Source organism: Lepus europaeus, chromosome 4 (assembly GCF_033115175.1).
Source record: "Lepus europaeus isolate LE1 chromosome 4, mLepTim1.pri, whole genome shotgun sequence".
NCBI lineage: Eukaryota > Metazoa > Chordata > Mammalia > Lagomorpha > Leporidae > Lepus > Lepus europaeus.
In genome coordinates, this window is record NC_084830.1 from 92546778 (window position 1) to 92561619 (window position 14842).

Sequence of the window (14842 nt, forward strand, 5' to 3'; positions counted from 1 at the left end):
GCCGGCATTGCAGGCAGAGGCTCTACCCACTATGCTACAATGCCAGCCCCCAATTTTTAATTTCTATTTTTAATATTCACAAATACATGTTTTTTAGTTTTTAGAAGAACTTTATATTTGAAAATAATTTTAAATGTACTTATCTTTCCGGTCTGTCGCTAGAAAAGCACCAGTGTGTTGGTGAAGCAACACTTACTTCAGGGTGAAGGCTTGCCACAGTGGTTATGATGCCACTTGGGATCCCACATTCCGTATTGGAGTGCCTGGGTTCAAGCCCCAGCTTCACTCCTGATTCCAGCTTTCTGCTCATGCGTACCCTGGAAGCAGTAGGTAATGACCCAGGTTCTTGGATCTCTGCCACCCTTGTGGGAGCCTGTATTGAATTCCAAGCTCTTGGCTTTGGCCTGGCCCAACCCTGGCTGTGGCCGGCATTTGGTGAGTGAAGCAGCGATGGGCGAGCTCTCTCTCTCTTTCTCCATCTATTTCCAAAAAAAAAAAAAACATTAAAAATAACTTGATGTTTCAAAAGTCATACCAACAAAAAGACAATTTAGGGGCCCCATTCCTTTCTCAGAAATGTCCCAGGCCAGCTGGTCCATCATATCACTGGGTTACCCAAGCCTAAGAACAGCCATACCCCTCACACACACCCCGAAGTTCTGTGCTGATTGGATGCGGAGCACAGCCCCCAGTTTGCTGGTGCTGTGAGGCACATTACACACCCACAGCCTTCCGACTCTGTCAGTCCCCCGTGGCTCCCTGCCCCGGACTTCCTGCCCCATCCCTCAGTCCCTCAAATCCATTTACTGCGTCTCTAAATGTTTCAACGATCAGTCTCAGAATTATTACACTTTATTGCCATGTGAAATCATCTGTAAGACCTGAATGGTTAGCACATAAAATTTCTTTCCCAACTGGCCTTTTTGTAACTGTACTCCTTTTAGGGACTTCATGATGAGGGTGTGAGACCAAAGGCAGTTTGCTTTCCTTTGACTCAGTGGGGGCGGGTGTTTGGTAGTTTGTTTGCCGGTATCTTATAACTGAACGCCGGGGTTTGAGGCCTGGCTCTGCACCTGATTCCAGCTTCCTGCTAATATGTTCCCTGGGAGGTTCATGTACTTCCAGTGACTGCATTCCCGCCACCTACATGGGAGACCTGGGTTGTGTTCCTGGATCTTGGCTTCAGCCTGGCCCAGCCCTGGCTGTTGTGGGCACTTGGGAAGTAAAACAGTAGATGGGAGAGCTCTATATATTCCTGTGTGTGTGCATGTGTGTCTCACTCTCAAATATATATTCTTTAAATTATGAAATGCCTAAATAATCTGAATTTATAATTTGTATTACTTAGCAACTGTACCTTTCAAGAGACTACTAATTAACTCAAAGCCCTAATAGTATAATTTTTAATCATTACTTAACTCACTAATGTATTTTTAAGTGTTAAGCAAAATGGAAGGTTTAATTTATTGGGATATAATTATGTTAATTATACTAATTTATTAATTATTAAGAATCATAAAATATCTAACATAGATGAAACATAAGCATGTAAATGAGAAAGATCACTGTGTACTCCAGAATGCTGAAATTAAATTTCTCTTTATCATTTTGTGTTAGATTTGTGTTTTCTGATAGGTTGTATATCCTAGATTAGTTACTTAGGCTTTATTATTTAAAATATAAAATAACATATAGTATATATAATATAAACATAAGTATAAATTTGTAAGTATAGCATATACACTAAATTTAATAGAAACAAATTATGATTTATGGTATATAATATATACCATATTATATAACATATATTAAATCATATTATGTCAAAAAATATATCCTACCTAAAACTCCAAAGGCGAAAGAACAATCAGATGAATTTAGAGAAAAGGAGTTGCAATGCTTCCCCACCACCTAGGTTTTAACTTCCTCAGCCTGTGCGGTGAGGTCTCGGCGCACTTCCCCAGCCGCTCCCTAGAGGGCAGCACCGAGGCCGCCAGCCCGCTGTGCCTCAGCAAGCAGCCGCAGGGCTCCGGTAACAGGTCCCAGGGCGGCAGCCAGGTTCAAAACGTTTGGAATTCCTGGGCCTCTGCACACCTGTGCCGTCATGGAAAGCTTGTTACTGAAGGGGCTCACTGCTGAGACTGAGAGAGAGGCGCTAGTTTTAAAAATTGAGGCAGTCTGTGATCTAGATAATCATGCAAAATTTAAAGAAGAAAAGTTGTCGTATTCTGATCCTGATTTAAAGTACCAGCAATTTTTTGTCAACTCGTTTAAGTACCATACATTTGTCCCTTGGAATTATTAAAGGTGAGCTGAATCAATGTGCTGAAATAACTTGGCATCAATGTATTATGTTATTTAAATCGATATTTATTTGTATATTTGAAATGCAGAGTTACAGGGAGCGAGAGGGAAAGAGAGAGAGATCTTCCACCCACTAGTTCACTCCACAAATGACCACAATGGCCAGAGCTGGTTCAGGCCAAAGCCAGGAACCCAGAACTCCAGCCAGGTCTCCTATGTGAGTAGCAGGGGCTCAAGCATTTGGGCAGTTTTCTGCTGCTTTCCTAGGCACATCAACAGGGAGCTGGATCAGAAACAAAGCACCAGGGACTCAAACCAGCCCTCATATATGGGATGCTGACATGGCAGGCAGCAGCTTAACCCCTGTGCAGCAACACTGGCCTCTGTATTATGGATCATGATTCTCTATCACATAATATTTTATGAGATACAGAGGAAGCCTGTATATTAGCTTTAATTTTTTTAAGATTTTTATTTATTTATTTATTTGAAAGGCAGAGTTACAGAGAGGCAGAGAGAGAGAGAGAGAAAGAGAGAGAGAGAGAGAGGTCTTCCATCTGCTGGTTCACTCCCCAAATGGCCGCAACTGCCAGAGCTGGGCCAATCCAAAGCCAGGAGCCAGGAGCTTCCTCCAGGTTTCCCATGTGGATGCAGGGACCCCAAGGACTTGGGCCATCCTCCACTGCTTTCCCAGGCCATAGCAGAGAGCTGGATTGGAAATGGAGCAGTCGGAACTCAAACCGGCACCCATATGGGACACACAGCACTGAAGGAGATGGCTTTACCCACTATGCCATAGTGCTGACCCCTATATCTTAACTTTAAGCCCTGGTCTGCTGCTTACATGACTTGAGGCATGATCTGAGGCAATTTATTTAGTCACTCTAGAACCTTCTATCAGCAAGGGTCATACTCGGTTCCTTATAAAGGAAAACTCCAAACGACAGTGACTGAGACAAGATAGACATGCACTTTTAACATACACAGTTATTTGGGATCTTGATCCTTTCTCTTCCCACTTTGGTCCTCAAATTATGAGACCAGAAGCTTGTCTTTATCTTTACCTCAACTGTGACTTTCTTAAATTTTTTTTAATTTTTTTTTTGACAGGCAGAGTGGACAGTGAGAGAGAGACAGAGAGAAAGGTCTTCCTTTTCCGTTGGTTCACCCCCCAATGACTGCTGCGGCCGGCACACTGTAGCCGGCTCATCGCGCTGATCCAAAGCCAGGAGCCAGGTGCTTCCTCCTGGTCTCCCGTGCAAGTGCAGGGCCCAAGAACTTGGGCCATCCTCCACTGCACTCCTGGGCCACAGCAGAGAGCTGGCCTGGAAGAGGAGCAACCAGGACAGAATCCGGCACCCCAACCGGGACTAGAACCTGGGGTGCCAGCGCCGCAGGCGGAGGATTAGCCTACTGAGCCGTGGCACCAGCCTCAACTGTGACTTTCACAGTCCAGGAGGCAAGAAGAATAGAGGAAAGGGGAGATGTTTGGCTCAGCAGTTGGGACAACATTTAGAACTCCCTCATCCCCTGTCGGAAGTTTCTATATTCAAATCGCAGCTCCACTTCCCATTCCAGCTTCCACTAATGCACACCCTGGGGCAACAGGCACCTGCTCCGGTAGTTGGGTCCCTGATACTCATAGGGGAGAACCAAATTGAATTCTGGGCTCCTAACTTCAGCCTGACCCAGCCCTAGTTGTAGAGGGCATTTGGGGAGCAAACCAGTAGAAGGAAATCTCCCTCTGTCTCTGTATTTCAAGTTTTTAAAAGATAGTTAAAAAAAAAAAAAAAGATATGACAAAGACCCAACTAAGGTAGTAGGTCTCTTTAACAGACTTCCGAGGAGTTCCAGCCACCACTGTTCCCATTGACATCTCAGTGAGAATGTGTTCACACAGCCTCATGTAACGCTAACAGGCAGCAATTTAAGCTTTAACTGGATGCACTGTTCTTTAGAATTACAAAAGAACTATGCTCCTAAGGAAGAGAATGGATATTGGGCAGCAACTATCTCTAAAACTGTATTTACGTGCTGGTACTTCAAAACAGTCTCAGAAAAATGAAATTAAAATATAAATTTATTTTGGTGCAAGAGATCTGAAATCTGGGCTTTTTTTTTTCATATGACACATTTCCATGAACTTTTTGAAGACCCCCTCCTACATAAAATGGGATGATTAGTGCCTCCTGAATTATTTTGAGTGCAGAGGACATAATGTATGTGGAGCACCTAGCTCAGTGCCTACAATAATGATCATTATTCTATGCTATTTTGGAAATTGACAGTGTTTAGTAGCTATCACGTCTGTAGATAATTTTGATAAACAAAGAACCATTGCTTGAATGAAAAATATACAGCATTGTCTATTTGACATTTTCCCCTAAATTTTTAACCTGAATTCAATCATGAGGAATCAATGAGACAAATCCAGAAACTGGGACATTCAGTTGAAAAACTGACCTGGACATTTCAAAAAGTCAGTGTTGCAAAGGATGAAGGAAGGATTAAAGGAAAGAAGGAAGGGAGAAAGGGAGGGAAGAAGGCAGGCAGGCAGGAAATAATGCCACTCTAGATTAGAGACAAGACAACCAAACCCAAGAACTGACATTTTGGATCCTGATTATTAGCATATATTATATTATATATAAAATACTATTATATTATAAATTACTTAAAGGACATTCATGGACATTTGGAAAAATTTGAGGGGCTGGTGTTGTGGCATAGCAGGTTAAGCCTCTACCTGCAATACCAGCATTCTTTATGGGCACCAGTTTGAGACCTGGCTGCACCACTTCCAATCCAGTTCTCTGCTAATGTACCTGCACTGGCGTAGGAGACCCGGTAGAAGCTCCTGGCTCCTGGCTTCAGATCAACGCAGCTCCCACCATTGTGGCCACTTGGGGAGTGAACCAACAGATGAAAGACCTTTCTGTCTGTCTGTCTCTCTCTCTCTCTCACTGTCTGTAACTCTACCTCTCAAATAAATAAATAAAATCTTTAAAAAAAAAAGAATAGAGTTACTAAGGCAGACATTTAGCCTAGAAGTTAATGAACCATTAAAAAAAAATAGATAAAAACCACAGAGCCAGCACCAGATAGCGCCTGCTCAGAAGCCTGGGTTTATACTAGTCTCCATCAGTGTCCATGAGGCAGTATCCCCATACCCAAGCTCTGAGTCTCTGGGCTCTTCAGAACTCTCTCTCAGTTTCTAGATTTTAAAAATCCCAACATCATGGCCGGCGCCGTGGCTCAACAGGCTAATCCTCCGCCTTGCGGCGCCGGCACACCGGGTTCTAGTCCCGGTCGGGGCACCGATCCTGTCCCGGTTGCCCCTCTTCCAGGCCAGCTCTCTGCTGTGGCCAGGGAGTGCAGTGGAGGATAGCCCAAGTGTTTGGGCTCTGCACCCCATGGGAGACCAGGATAAGCACCTGGCTCCTGCCATCGGAACAGCGCGGTGCGCCGGCCGCAGCGCGCTACCGCGGCGGCCATTGGAGGGTGAACCAACGGCAAAAGGAAGACCTTTCTCTCTGTCTCTCTCTCACTGTCCACTCTGCCTATCAAAAATAAAAAAAAAAATAAAATAAAAAAAAAAAAATCCCAACATCTGTCCCATCAGCCTAGGGACTTCCTAAAATTGCTGCCTCTATGATATCTGGGCGTAACCTTTTGAGATTTTTCAGCTTCAATAGCTAGTTACTAATCCTTCATATTAAATTCTTTCTAAAATAAGTTATGTGGCCTTGTCTCCTGCCTTGGCTCTTGAAAACATGCAGAAATGTGTTCTCTGAGTGTACCCAGTAAGCGTACCTTGGACTCAAGTGGCTGCCACTGGTATTTTGCAGGAATGAATTCCAGAGGTCGTTGTCTGGAATACTGCTTCCAAGTGACCTGGATACTCATAGAAGAAAATAGCCAAGTTTGATGTCAATACTCAGCTCAAGTCACAAGCACAGAACCAGAAATTTTCTATCACCACCCTAAAAGAGTCTCCTCATTCTTGAAGCTACATAAATTGAAAATTGTGTATAAAACCTAATTGTGAAGGTGGTAGAAGTATAGTCTACATTGAATCATGGTCTCATCAATCTCTCTCTTTTTTTAAGATTGATTGATTGATTGATTTATAAGGACACATTAGAGAGAGGAGGGAGAGAGGTGGAGAGAGAGATATATCTTCCATCTGCTAAATGGACCTAACAGCCAGGACTGGACAAGGTGAAGTCAGGAGCTAGGAGCTTCAACTGGGTCTCCCATGAGAGTGGCAGGGACCACACTCAACTCTCAAGTCTCTCTGATCTTGCCCTGCTAGTAGAAGTAGCTTTCCCTAACCCAAAGACATGCAACAAGTTCACCTAAGGTAGATTACGTGTAAAAAAAAAATCTATTTACCTTAAGATCCTACACAGCTACATCTTCTTCCCACAAGACCCAGAACTAGTATCCTATGCCAGCAACTCCTGAGGGACAGAACCAAGTTTAATCCTTGAGGAAATAGTTTAGGTAGCCAAAGAATTGCAAGATTTGGTTAATTTATGTGAGGGAAAACTGTGGGATCTCTGTGCAAATGCAATCTTCAACTAAGGAGAAAATGGTGCTAAATATTTTAAAATAGGTACAATTGTCAGAAATAACAAATTGAATGTGTCTGCCCATACTAGTGTAAGTAGCACTGAGTTTATTTGATTGATTGATTGATTGATTGACTGATTGGATGGGTTGTTAGTTGGTTGAAACTTGGGCTCAATGGTAGCTTAAAAAATAAATACATTAAAGTGAATTTATCACACTGTAGTCTGCATACCCACACCCTGTGACCGTCTGTCTCCTTTTCTGAGAGGATCTGGAGGACCCTTCCCCTCTATTAGGATGTTGGGATATGCACTAGTGATGGGAGCACTTTTCTGTGGAGTATCCATGAAAAGCTCTGTGGTCACTGTAGACCAGATATCATGGAAGGAAATGCTACCATTGAGATGGCCTCCCTAATCCCAAAAGTGTACAACTAAATTCCATAATGGCAAAGGTCAACTGGCAGAGAATGCCTTTCAAATACAGAGAGGGCAAGGGATGAAGTAGTCATCAAAATGCTTTGGCTGTGCCTTTTTGATCACAGTGTCCCTATAATCAAAGGGTTATGCAGCCTACTGAAAGGTTACTCGAGCTACATAATTGGCCAGAATGTTGATTTAAGTCATCACAATGGAGAGGCATTGACTTTTTTCTCAGTCCCATACTTAGGCACTTCATACGCCTACACGTGCTTTCATTAAGTGTAAATAGATCCCATTGAAGAAGGACCCTGCAACACTAGTACAAGTTTATACTCTAAGTCCTTCTCTATAGTTCAACAAAGGGATATGTTCCTATTTTAAGGAAGTTACTATGCTCTGGGAAAAAGGCCTTTCAGAGAATACTTGGCACTGGCTCTGAGCTGACACTACCTCCTGAGGATCCAAACTGGCATTGTGGAATATCAGTTGAAGCAGGGTGCTATGGTTTGAATAGCTCTTCCAAAATTCATGTTCAAATCATTAAAATTTATTGCCAATATAACAGTATTAAGAGGTATGTCTCGGCTGGCGCCGCGGCTCAATAGGCTAATCTTCCGCCTGCGGCGCCGACACACCAGGTTCTAGTCCCAGTCGGGGCACCGGATTCTGTCCCGCTTGCCCCTCTTCCAGGCCAGCTCTCTGCTATGGTCTGGGAGTGCAGTGGAGGATGGCCCAAGTGCTTGGGCCCTGCACCTGCATGGGAGACCAGGAGAAGCACCTGGCTCCTGGCTTTGGATCAGCACAGCACACCGGCTGCGGCAGCCGTTGGAGGGTGAACCAACGGCAAAAGGAAGACCTTTCTCTCTGTCTCTCTCTCTCACTGTCCACTCAGCCTGTCAAAAAAAAAAAAAAAAAAAGAGGTATGTCTCTCAAAAAATGTAGGGTCAATGATACCTAAAATATCTCTATTTAATTCTCCTACCTGGTCTATACTGAAGATGAAGGGGTCTTAGTTGAATGACTTTGGATTAACAAACAATCAGACAATGACTCTAAGTGAAGTTGCTATTCCTCATGTATGATCTTTACTGGAACAAAATAATACAGCCCCTAACATGCAGCTGTTAATTTGAAAACTGCTCCTCACTACACTAAGGAATAAGAACGCCCAGAAGCAGGTTGTTTTACCTGGCAGTATCAACAATACATCGTCACAATCTTACCTCAGGGGCTCATCAATTCTCTTGCCCTTTGCCACAATAGGTTTTCAGAGTTACTGATCATATTGGTATTCCATAAAATATCATCCTGGTCCACTGTGTTGATGACTGCTTGAATGGATCCTCTCAAGTTCATCTAATAGAAACTCAATCCCCAGTACAACAGTGTGAAAGATGAGAACAATAGGAGATTAGATCATGAAGGATTTGCTCTCATGATTGGCTTAATGTTTTTTTGTTTGTTTGTTTGTTCTTTGTTTTTTTTTGTATTTTTTTATTATTTAATAAATGTGAATTTACAAAGTGCAACTTTTGTATTGTTGTGGCTTCCCCCCCACCAACCTCCCAACCTCCCGCGGTCCTCCCCTCTCCCACTCCCTCTCCCATCCCACCCTTCATCGTGTTTTCATTTTCAATTACCTTCATATACAGAAGATCAACTTAGTATATACTAAGCAAGGATTTCAACAGGCTGATGAATGGCTTAACGTTGCTGTTCTGGGAGTGGATTCATTATTTCCAGAGTGGGTTTGTTGAAAAAGTCAGTATTCCTTGCTTGTTTTCTCTCTCTCTCTCTCTCTCTCTCTCTCTCTCTCTCTCCCTCACTCACTCTCATTACTTCTTTCAATCTTCCGGTTTATGCCATAGGAAGAGACACTAGGAAGTCCCTCATCAAATGTGGCCTCTTGATCTTGCACTTTCCAGCCTCCAGAACTATAATAAATAAATCTCCATTCTTTTATAAACCACCCAGTCTCAGGTATTCTTTCATAATAGCAGAAAAAAGACAAAGACAATGACCTTTCGCTACTCAGACCCAATTTGCAGGACATAAAAAGTACCTTGGAAATGGTTTAGTAGAATGCAGTCAACCCAGAGTGTGAAATAAACTCCATGGCAATTTAGACCACAATCACTTCAGTCATGTTTCTGAGGACCAATGAGCTAGCACATGTCAAAATAGCCTAGAAAAGGAGAAGGCTAAGTTCCCACACCTTCCAATGGTTACCCCTACAAGAAATCAAAAGGCTTGAGGAAGAAGGGACACACTACTTCCTGTTTCCTATAAACTCCTGTCTCTGTCTGTGCTTCTGCTTCCAGAAGTGTCGCACAAGCAATGCTCCCGCAGTCGGGCTGTGGTGGTTTGTTCCCACGGCTCTGCTGGATTCACAGACAGCTTCCTCATGTGCCCTCCGGGACACCAGCACCAGTCAAGAAGCGTCCCTCTCTCAGAGACCTTCCACAAGAGTCTGAATTCTAATCATTCCACCCAGCCCAAGATGCAATAGCTACTTCCTGAAATTACTGCCACTGTGCAAATAAAATGTTCACCTTAGTGAGTTTTCAGTTGTCCAATACCTGTTCACAACTGTCATGTGAACTCTTTCTGCTGAAGTAACTGATGCTGTGTCTATTTCTTAACTGTCTGCTAATGGGTCCAGAGGGGAGCATCACTTTGGACTCAACAGTTCTGACACAAAACTCAAATCTATCACTTACTAACTGTATAACATTAAGTAAATTCATCGATTTAAGCTTTAGTTTTCTTTTTTTTCCCAGAAACATTATATTTAAGGAATACAAACTTCATGCTTTTCACAAATACAATTTTAAGAATATAGTGATTCTTTCTACCCTACCCACCCTCCCACCCCTCTTCCTCCTCCCTCTTCTATTACCATTTTTATTTTTCACTAATATCTATTTTCAATTAACTTTATACACATATAATTAACTCTATACTAAGTGTTCAATGAGTTGTATGAAAAAAAAAAAACTTCCTCAACAGTATAGACAAGAACTGTACAAAGGCATCACATCTTGAAGTGTTAATTTCACTTCTATAGATTAACTTTTAGGTACTATATTAGTTATCACAGATCAAGAAGAACATATGATATTTGTCCTTTTGGGACTGGCTAATATCACTAAGTATGATGTTTTCCAGTTTCATCCACTTTGTTCCAAACAACAGGATTTCATTTTTTACTACTGTGTATGCTGTATATATCCCATAATTTCTTTATCCAGTCTTCAGTTGATGGGCATTTGGGTGGATTCCATGTCATAGCTATTGTGAATTGAGCTGCAGTATACATGGAGGTACAGAGAACTCTCTCTTATGCTGATTTCATTTCCCTTGGGTAAATTCCCAGGAGTGGGATGGCTGGGTCATATGGCAGGTTCATATTCAGATTTCTGAGTTATCTCCAAACTGTCTTCCACAGTGGCTTTAGCAATTTAAAAATTCCCACCAACAGTGGATTAGGGTACCTTTGTCCCCACTTCCTTGCCAGCATTTGTTGTTTGTTGATTTCTGTATGAAAGCCATTCTAATGGGGGTGAAGTGAAACCTCATTGTGGTTTTGATTTACATTTCCCTGATGGCTAGTGATCCCCAACATTTTTTTCATGTGTCTGTTGGCCATTTGGATTTCCTCTTTTGAAAAATGTCTGCTTAAGTCCTCTGCACATTTCTTAACTGGGTTGTTTGTTTTGTTGTTGTTGAATATCTTGATCTCTATATATTCTGGTTGTTAATCTTTATCAGTTGTATAGTTTGCAAATAATTTCTCCCATTCTGTCAGTTCCTCTTCATTTTCCTGAGTGATTCTTTTGAGGGGCAGAAGCTTCTCAATTTGATGTAATCCCATTTATCAATTTTGGCTTTGATTGTCTGTGCCTCTGAGGTCTTCCAAGAACTCTTTGCCACCAGGCCAAGTCTGCATCAAGTCGCATGGGCTTTCCTGAGGTCTTTCATCCAGCGAGTCACCAGGCCTATAGCTCTGTCTTTGGTCTGTACTGCAGAGTTCTAGCTGGATCAATCACTCCTTTTTTTAAAAGATTCACTTACTTATTTGAAAGTCAGAGTTACATAGAGAGGAACACACACACACACATACATACACAGAGAAAGAGCGATAGGGAGAGAGAGAGAGATCTTCCATTCGCTGGTTCACTTCCCAAATGGCAGCAATGGCCAGGGCTGGGCCAGGCAGAAGCCAGGAGCCAGGAGCTCCCATGTGGGTGCATGGACCCAGGATGCACTTGGGCCATCTTCCACTGCCTTCCCAGGTGCATTAGCAGGGAGCTAGATGGGAAGAAGAGCACCCAGGTCTTGAACCAGTGCCTGTTGGAGTCCTTTGCCCATTTCTTAACTGGATTAGTTGTAGGTGATCCTGTGTCTGACTGGAAGACTGCCTGCCTAGCCTATGCAGGAGGTCAAGAGGGATGGTTGAGGACTCAGCACACTGAGACCCACATATGACCTGACTGCTGGCAGGCAGCAAGGGCCCCAGGCACATTTCCCCCATCCCGCTTCCTGTTGAGGGGCCATTTAATTGTCAGCTAGATAAACAGCTCCCAGATGTGTCCCAGACCCATAATACCACCTGGAAGGCTACGTGGGCTATGTGACCTTCAAGCTGATTGGAGAAGCATTGCACCACCAGTATCAGCTTTATCCTATAGAATTAGTGTTGCTACCCTGAGCTGGCTATTCCCCTTTGCCTGCCCTATAAAAACTTCTGCCTAACTGCTAATAAATGGACATGTTCACCAAAACTGTATCTGGCGCTTCCTGTCAAAGAATGCCATCGTCCCACAATCCTGACAGTGTAAGCCTTGCAGGACGAGCCCACAGCCTGTTTTATTGTTGAATTTCCTGATATCTTTATATATTCTGGTTATTGATCCTTTATCGGCTGCATAGTTTGCCCCCTTTATACACACACACACACACACACAGACACACAACCATCCACTTCCTCAAGTCCAACCCTCTCCAATTCTCAGTTCTACTCACCAGACCCTCTGCACCCCCAACCCATAGCTCTAGGAGATCAAGGTGCCTGACCTTCTGGCCCTCTGACTCCCAATATCCCAGAGGGACCCATATCCCCTCTCCACAGGGAAGATGGAGGAAATTTCTGGAAAGGCCTCAAGATATTGTGTCTTTGTAGAAAAAGAATGAGGTGGAAATGAAAGCAAAGGATTTTTTTCTTTACTTCAAGGCTGTCAGTCTGAATTCTCCACAATTTGTGTATTATTTGTATTTTATTTTTAAAATAGCACAGCACCCTGCTAGAGTGCAGGGCCCAGGTCTTGCAGCGGGAACTGGCTGGGAGTTTGCATCTTCTGCATCTTGCTACAGGAACCATACATTGAAGACAATTTCTGGAAGCTTCTACTTTGTGGTTGGCCACCATGATAATCCAGTTTTTGAAATGGAGTTTTTGCCAGCTGGGAAATCGGAATCCAAGGATGATCACCATCATCTGAGCCAGTTCACAGCACACACAGCCCTTGATCTGGTAGATGAGAACATGTGGCTGTCGAACAACATGTACTTGAAAACTGTGGACAAGTTCAATGAGTGGTTTGTGTCGGCATTTGTCACTGCAGGGCATATGAGATTTATTATACTTCATGATATAAGGCAAAAAGATGGAATAAAGAACTTCTTGGAGGTACCTTTCTCTGAAGGGAGGCGAGAACTTCCACTTTGACTATGACCTTGTCTAAATAAGATAGGAGTTGGCGAACTCAAAAGGCTTCCATAGCCTTGGCAACTCATGACAAGAGCCTAGGGCGATTACTGATGCCATAAACAAGAATGTCAAATTGTTAAGTCAAAAACAGGAGTCACTGTGCACTTACTCCCCATGTAGGATCTCTGTCCTTAATGTGTTGTACAATGTGAATTAATGCTATAACTACTCAAACAGTACTTTATACTTTGTGTTTCTGTGTGGGTGTAAACTGTTGAAATCTTTACTTAATATATACTAAATTGATCTTCTGTATATAAAGACAATTGAAAATGAATCTTGATGTGAATGGGAGAGGGAGCGAGAGATGGGAGGGTTGCAGGTGGGAGGGAAATGATGGGGTGAAAAAGCCACTGTAATCCAAAAGCTGTACTTTGGAAATTTATATTTCTTAAATGAAAGTTAAAAGAACTTCTTACTGATGTCTATGATTTATATATAAAGTTTGCAATGAATCCATTTTATGAACCCAATTCTCCTGTTCAATCAAGTGCATTTGAGAGAAAAGTTCAGTTTCTTGGGAAGAAACACCTTTTAAGCTGAAGGTAGAAAAATTCCGAAATAAACAGTGTTGCCACAATGGGGTATACTCAGGAAGTGTTCATTGTAAGTAACTTGATTAAATAGCCTGAAAAAACTTCTACTTGCAGTCTCAGTTTATCTAAACATAATGTAATGGAATTCCTTTTATATTTTTTTTTTTGACAGGCAGAGTGGACAGTGAGAGAGAGAGAGACAGAGAGAAAGGTCTTCCTTTGCCGTTGGTTCACCCTCCAATGGCCGCCGCGGTTGGCGTGCTGTGGCCGGCGCACCGTGCTGATCCGATGGCAGGAGCCAGGTGCTTATCCTGGTCTCCCATGGGGTGCAGGGCCCAAGCACTTGGGCCATCCTCCACTGCACTCCCGGGCCACAGCAGAGAGCTGGCCTGGAAGAGGGGCAACCGGGACAGAATCCGGTGCCCTGACCGGGACTAGAACCCGGTGTGCCGGCGCTGCAAGGTGGAGGATTAGCCTAGTGAGCCGCAGCGCCGGCGGAATTCCTTTTATATTTAAAAGTAGTACATTCTGTTTCATGTCACTTATCAATGTATTAGTATTGGCATGTGAACAAAATTATGTATAAAAGAGCTCTTTATCAATAATCTGGGTATATTTTTATTTTAGAAATTGAGAATAAGCATTTATCTTTCCCAGTTTGGATAGGTTGATCTGGATGTAACAATCCAAAAACAAATGTCATAATCTAGATTTGGTAGAGAAATTTAAAAGACTACGCAGTAGGGAATGAAATTGATAGCATATACATTGACTTACTTTTATAGTTATAAATGTTATAAGCATTTACAGGCAATATGTACCACACTACCCAAGAAGCCGAAGAAAAAAGCTTTTGTAGTACTAAATGTCACCTCCCTGCCTTTGTCAGGCTGGGAACAGTGATCCTACTATAATTCTAGTGTCTTGAGTCCATGTTTGGAAAATAGGAGGCTGGGACTAGAGTTCAGGTCACCATGAAATGTGTTGCTTCTTCCTTTTATGTTCCTATATTTTCACTCAGATACTAAACTAGGGATTAAGTGAATCTGGGTTCATAAAAAATTGTAAGGTGTTGTAGAATTATTATCAAAGAGAAGTTTGGATTACATTAGTATTTGTACTCTTAGCCTTTTTACATCAGAGGGGACTGGGAGCAGTCTTTTGGAATAAGTCTGTAATCTTACTGTAAAACAGTATATATCCATTGAGAAGCAAGTAATATAATCAGATTGTTT

The 14842-nt window shown here is 42.6% G+C and overlaps 1 protein-coding gene across 1 annotated transcript; it reads left to right on the forward strand.

Moving 5' to 3' along the window:
* The first annotated feature begins 1896 nt into the window (after positions 1–1896).
* On the forward strand, positions 1897–13614 carry LOC133758731 (trafficking protein particle complex subunit 2-like). The gene is made up of 3 exons (XM_062189893.1): positions 1897–2032; positions 12593–12985; positions 13487–13614. The coding sequence occupies exons 1-3, from the start codon at positions 1897–1899 to the stop codon at positions 13612–13614; spliced, it is 657 nt and encodes a 218-aa protein (XP_062045877.1).
* The last annotated feature ends 1228 nt before the right edge of the window (positions 13615–14842 follow it).

Excerpts from the sequence above, each read along its gene's own strand:
- LOC133758731 (XM_062189893.1), top strand. The coding sequence starts at position 1,897 with ATGCTTCCCCACCACCTAGGTTTTAACTTCCTCAGCCTGTGCGGTGAG. Across the intron at positions 2,033-12,592 it reads CAAGCAGCCGCAGGGCTCCG|CACAGCACCCTGCTAGAGTG; the intron begins GTAACAGGTCCC and ends TTTTTAAAATAG. Across the intron at positions 12,986-13,486 it reads AGATGGAATAAAGAACTTCT|TTACTGATGTCTATGATTTA; the intron begins TGGAGGTACCTT and ends TAAAAGAACTTC.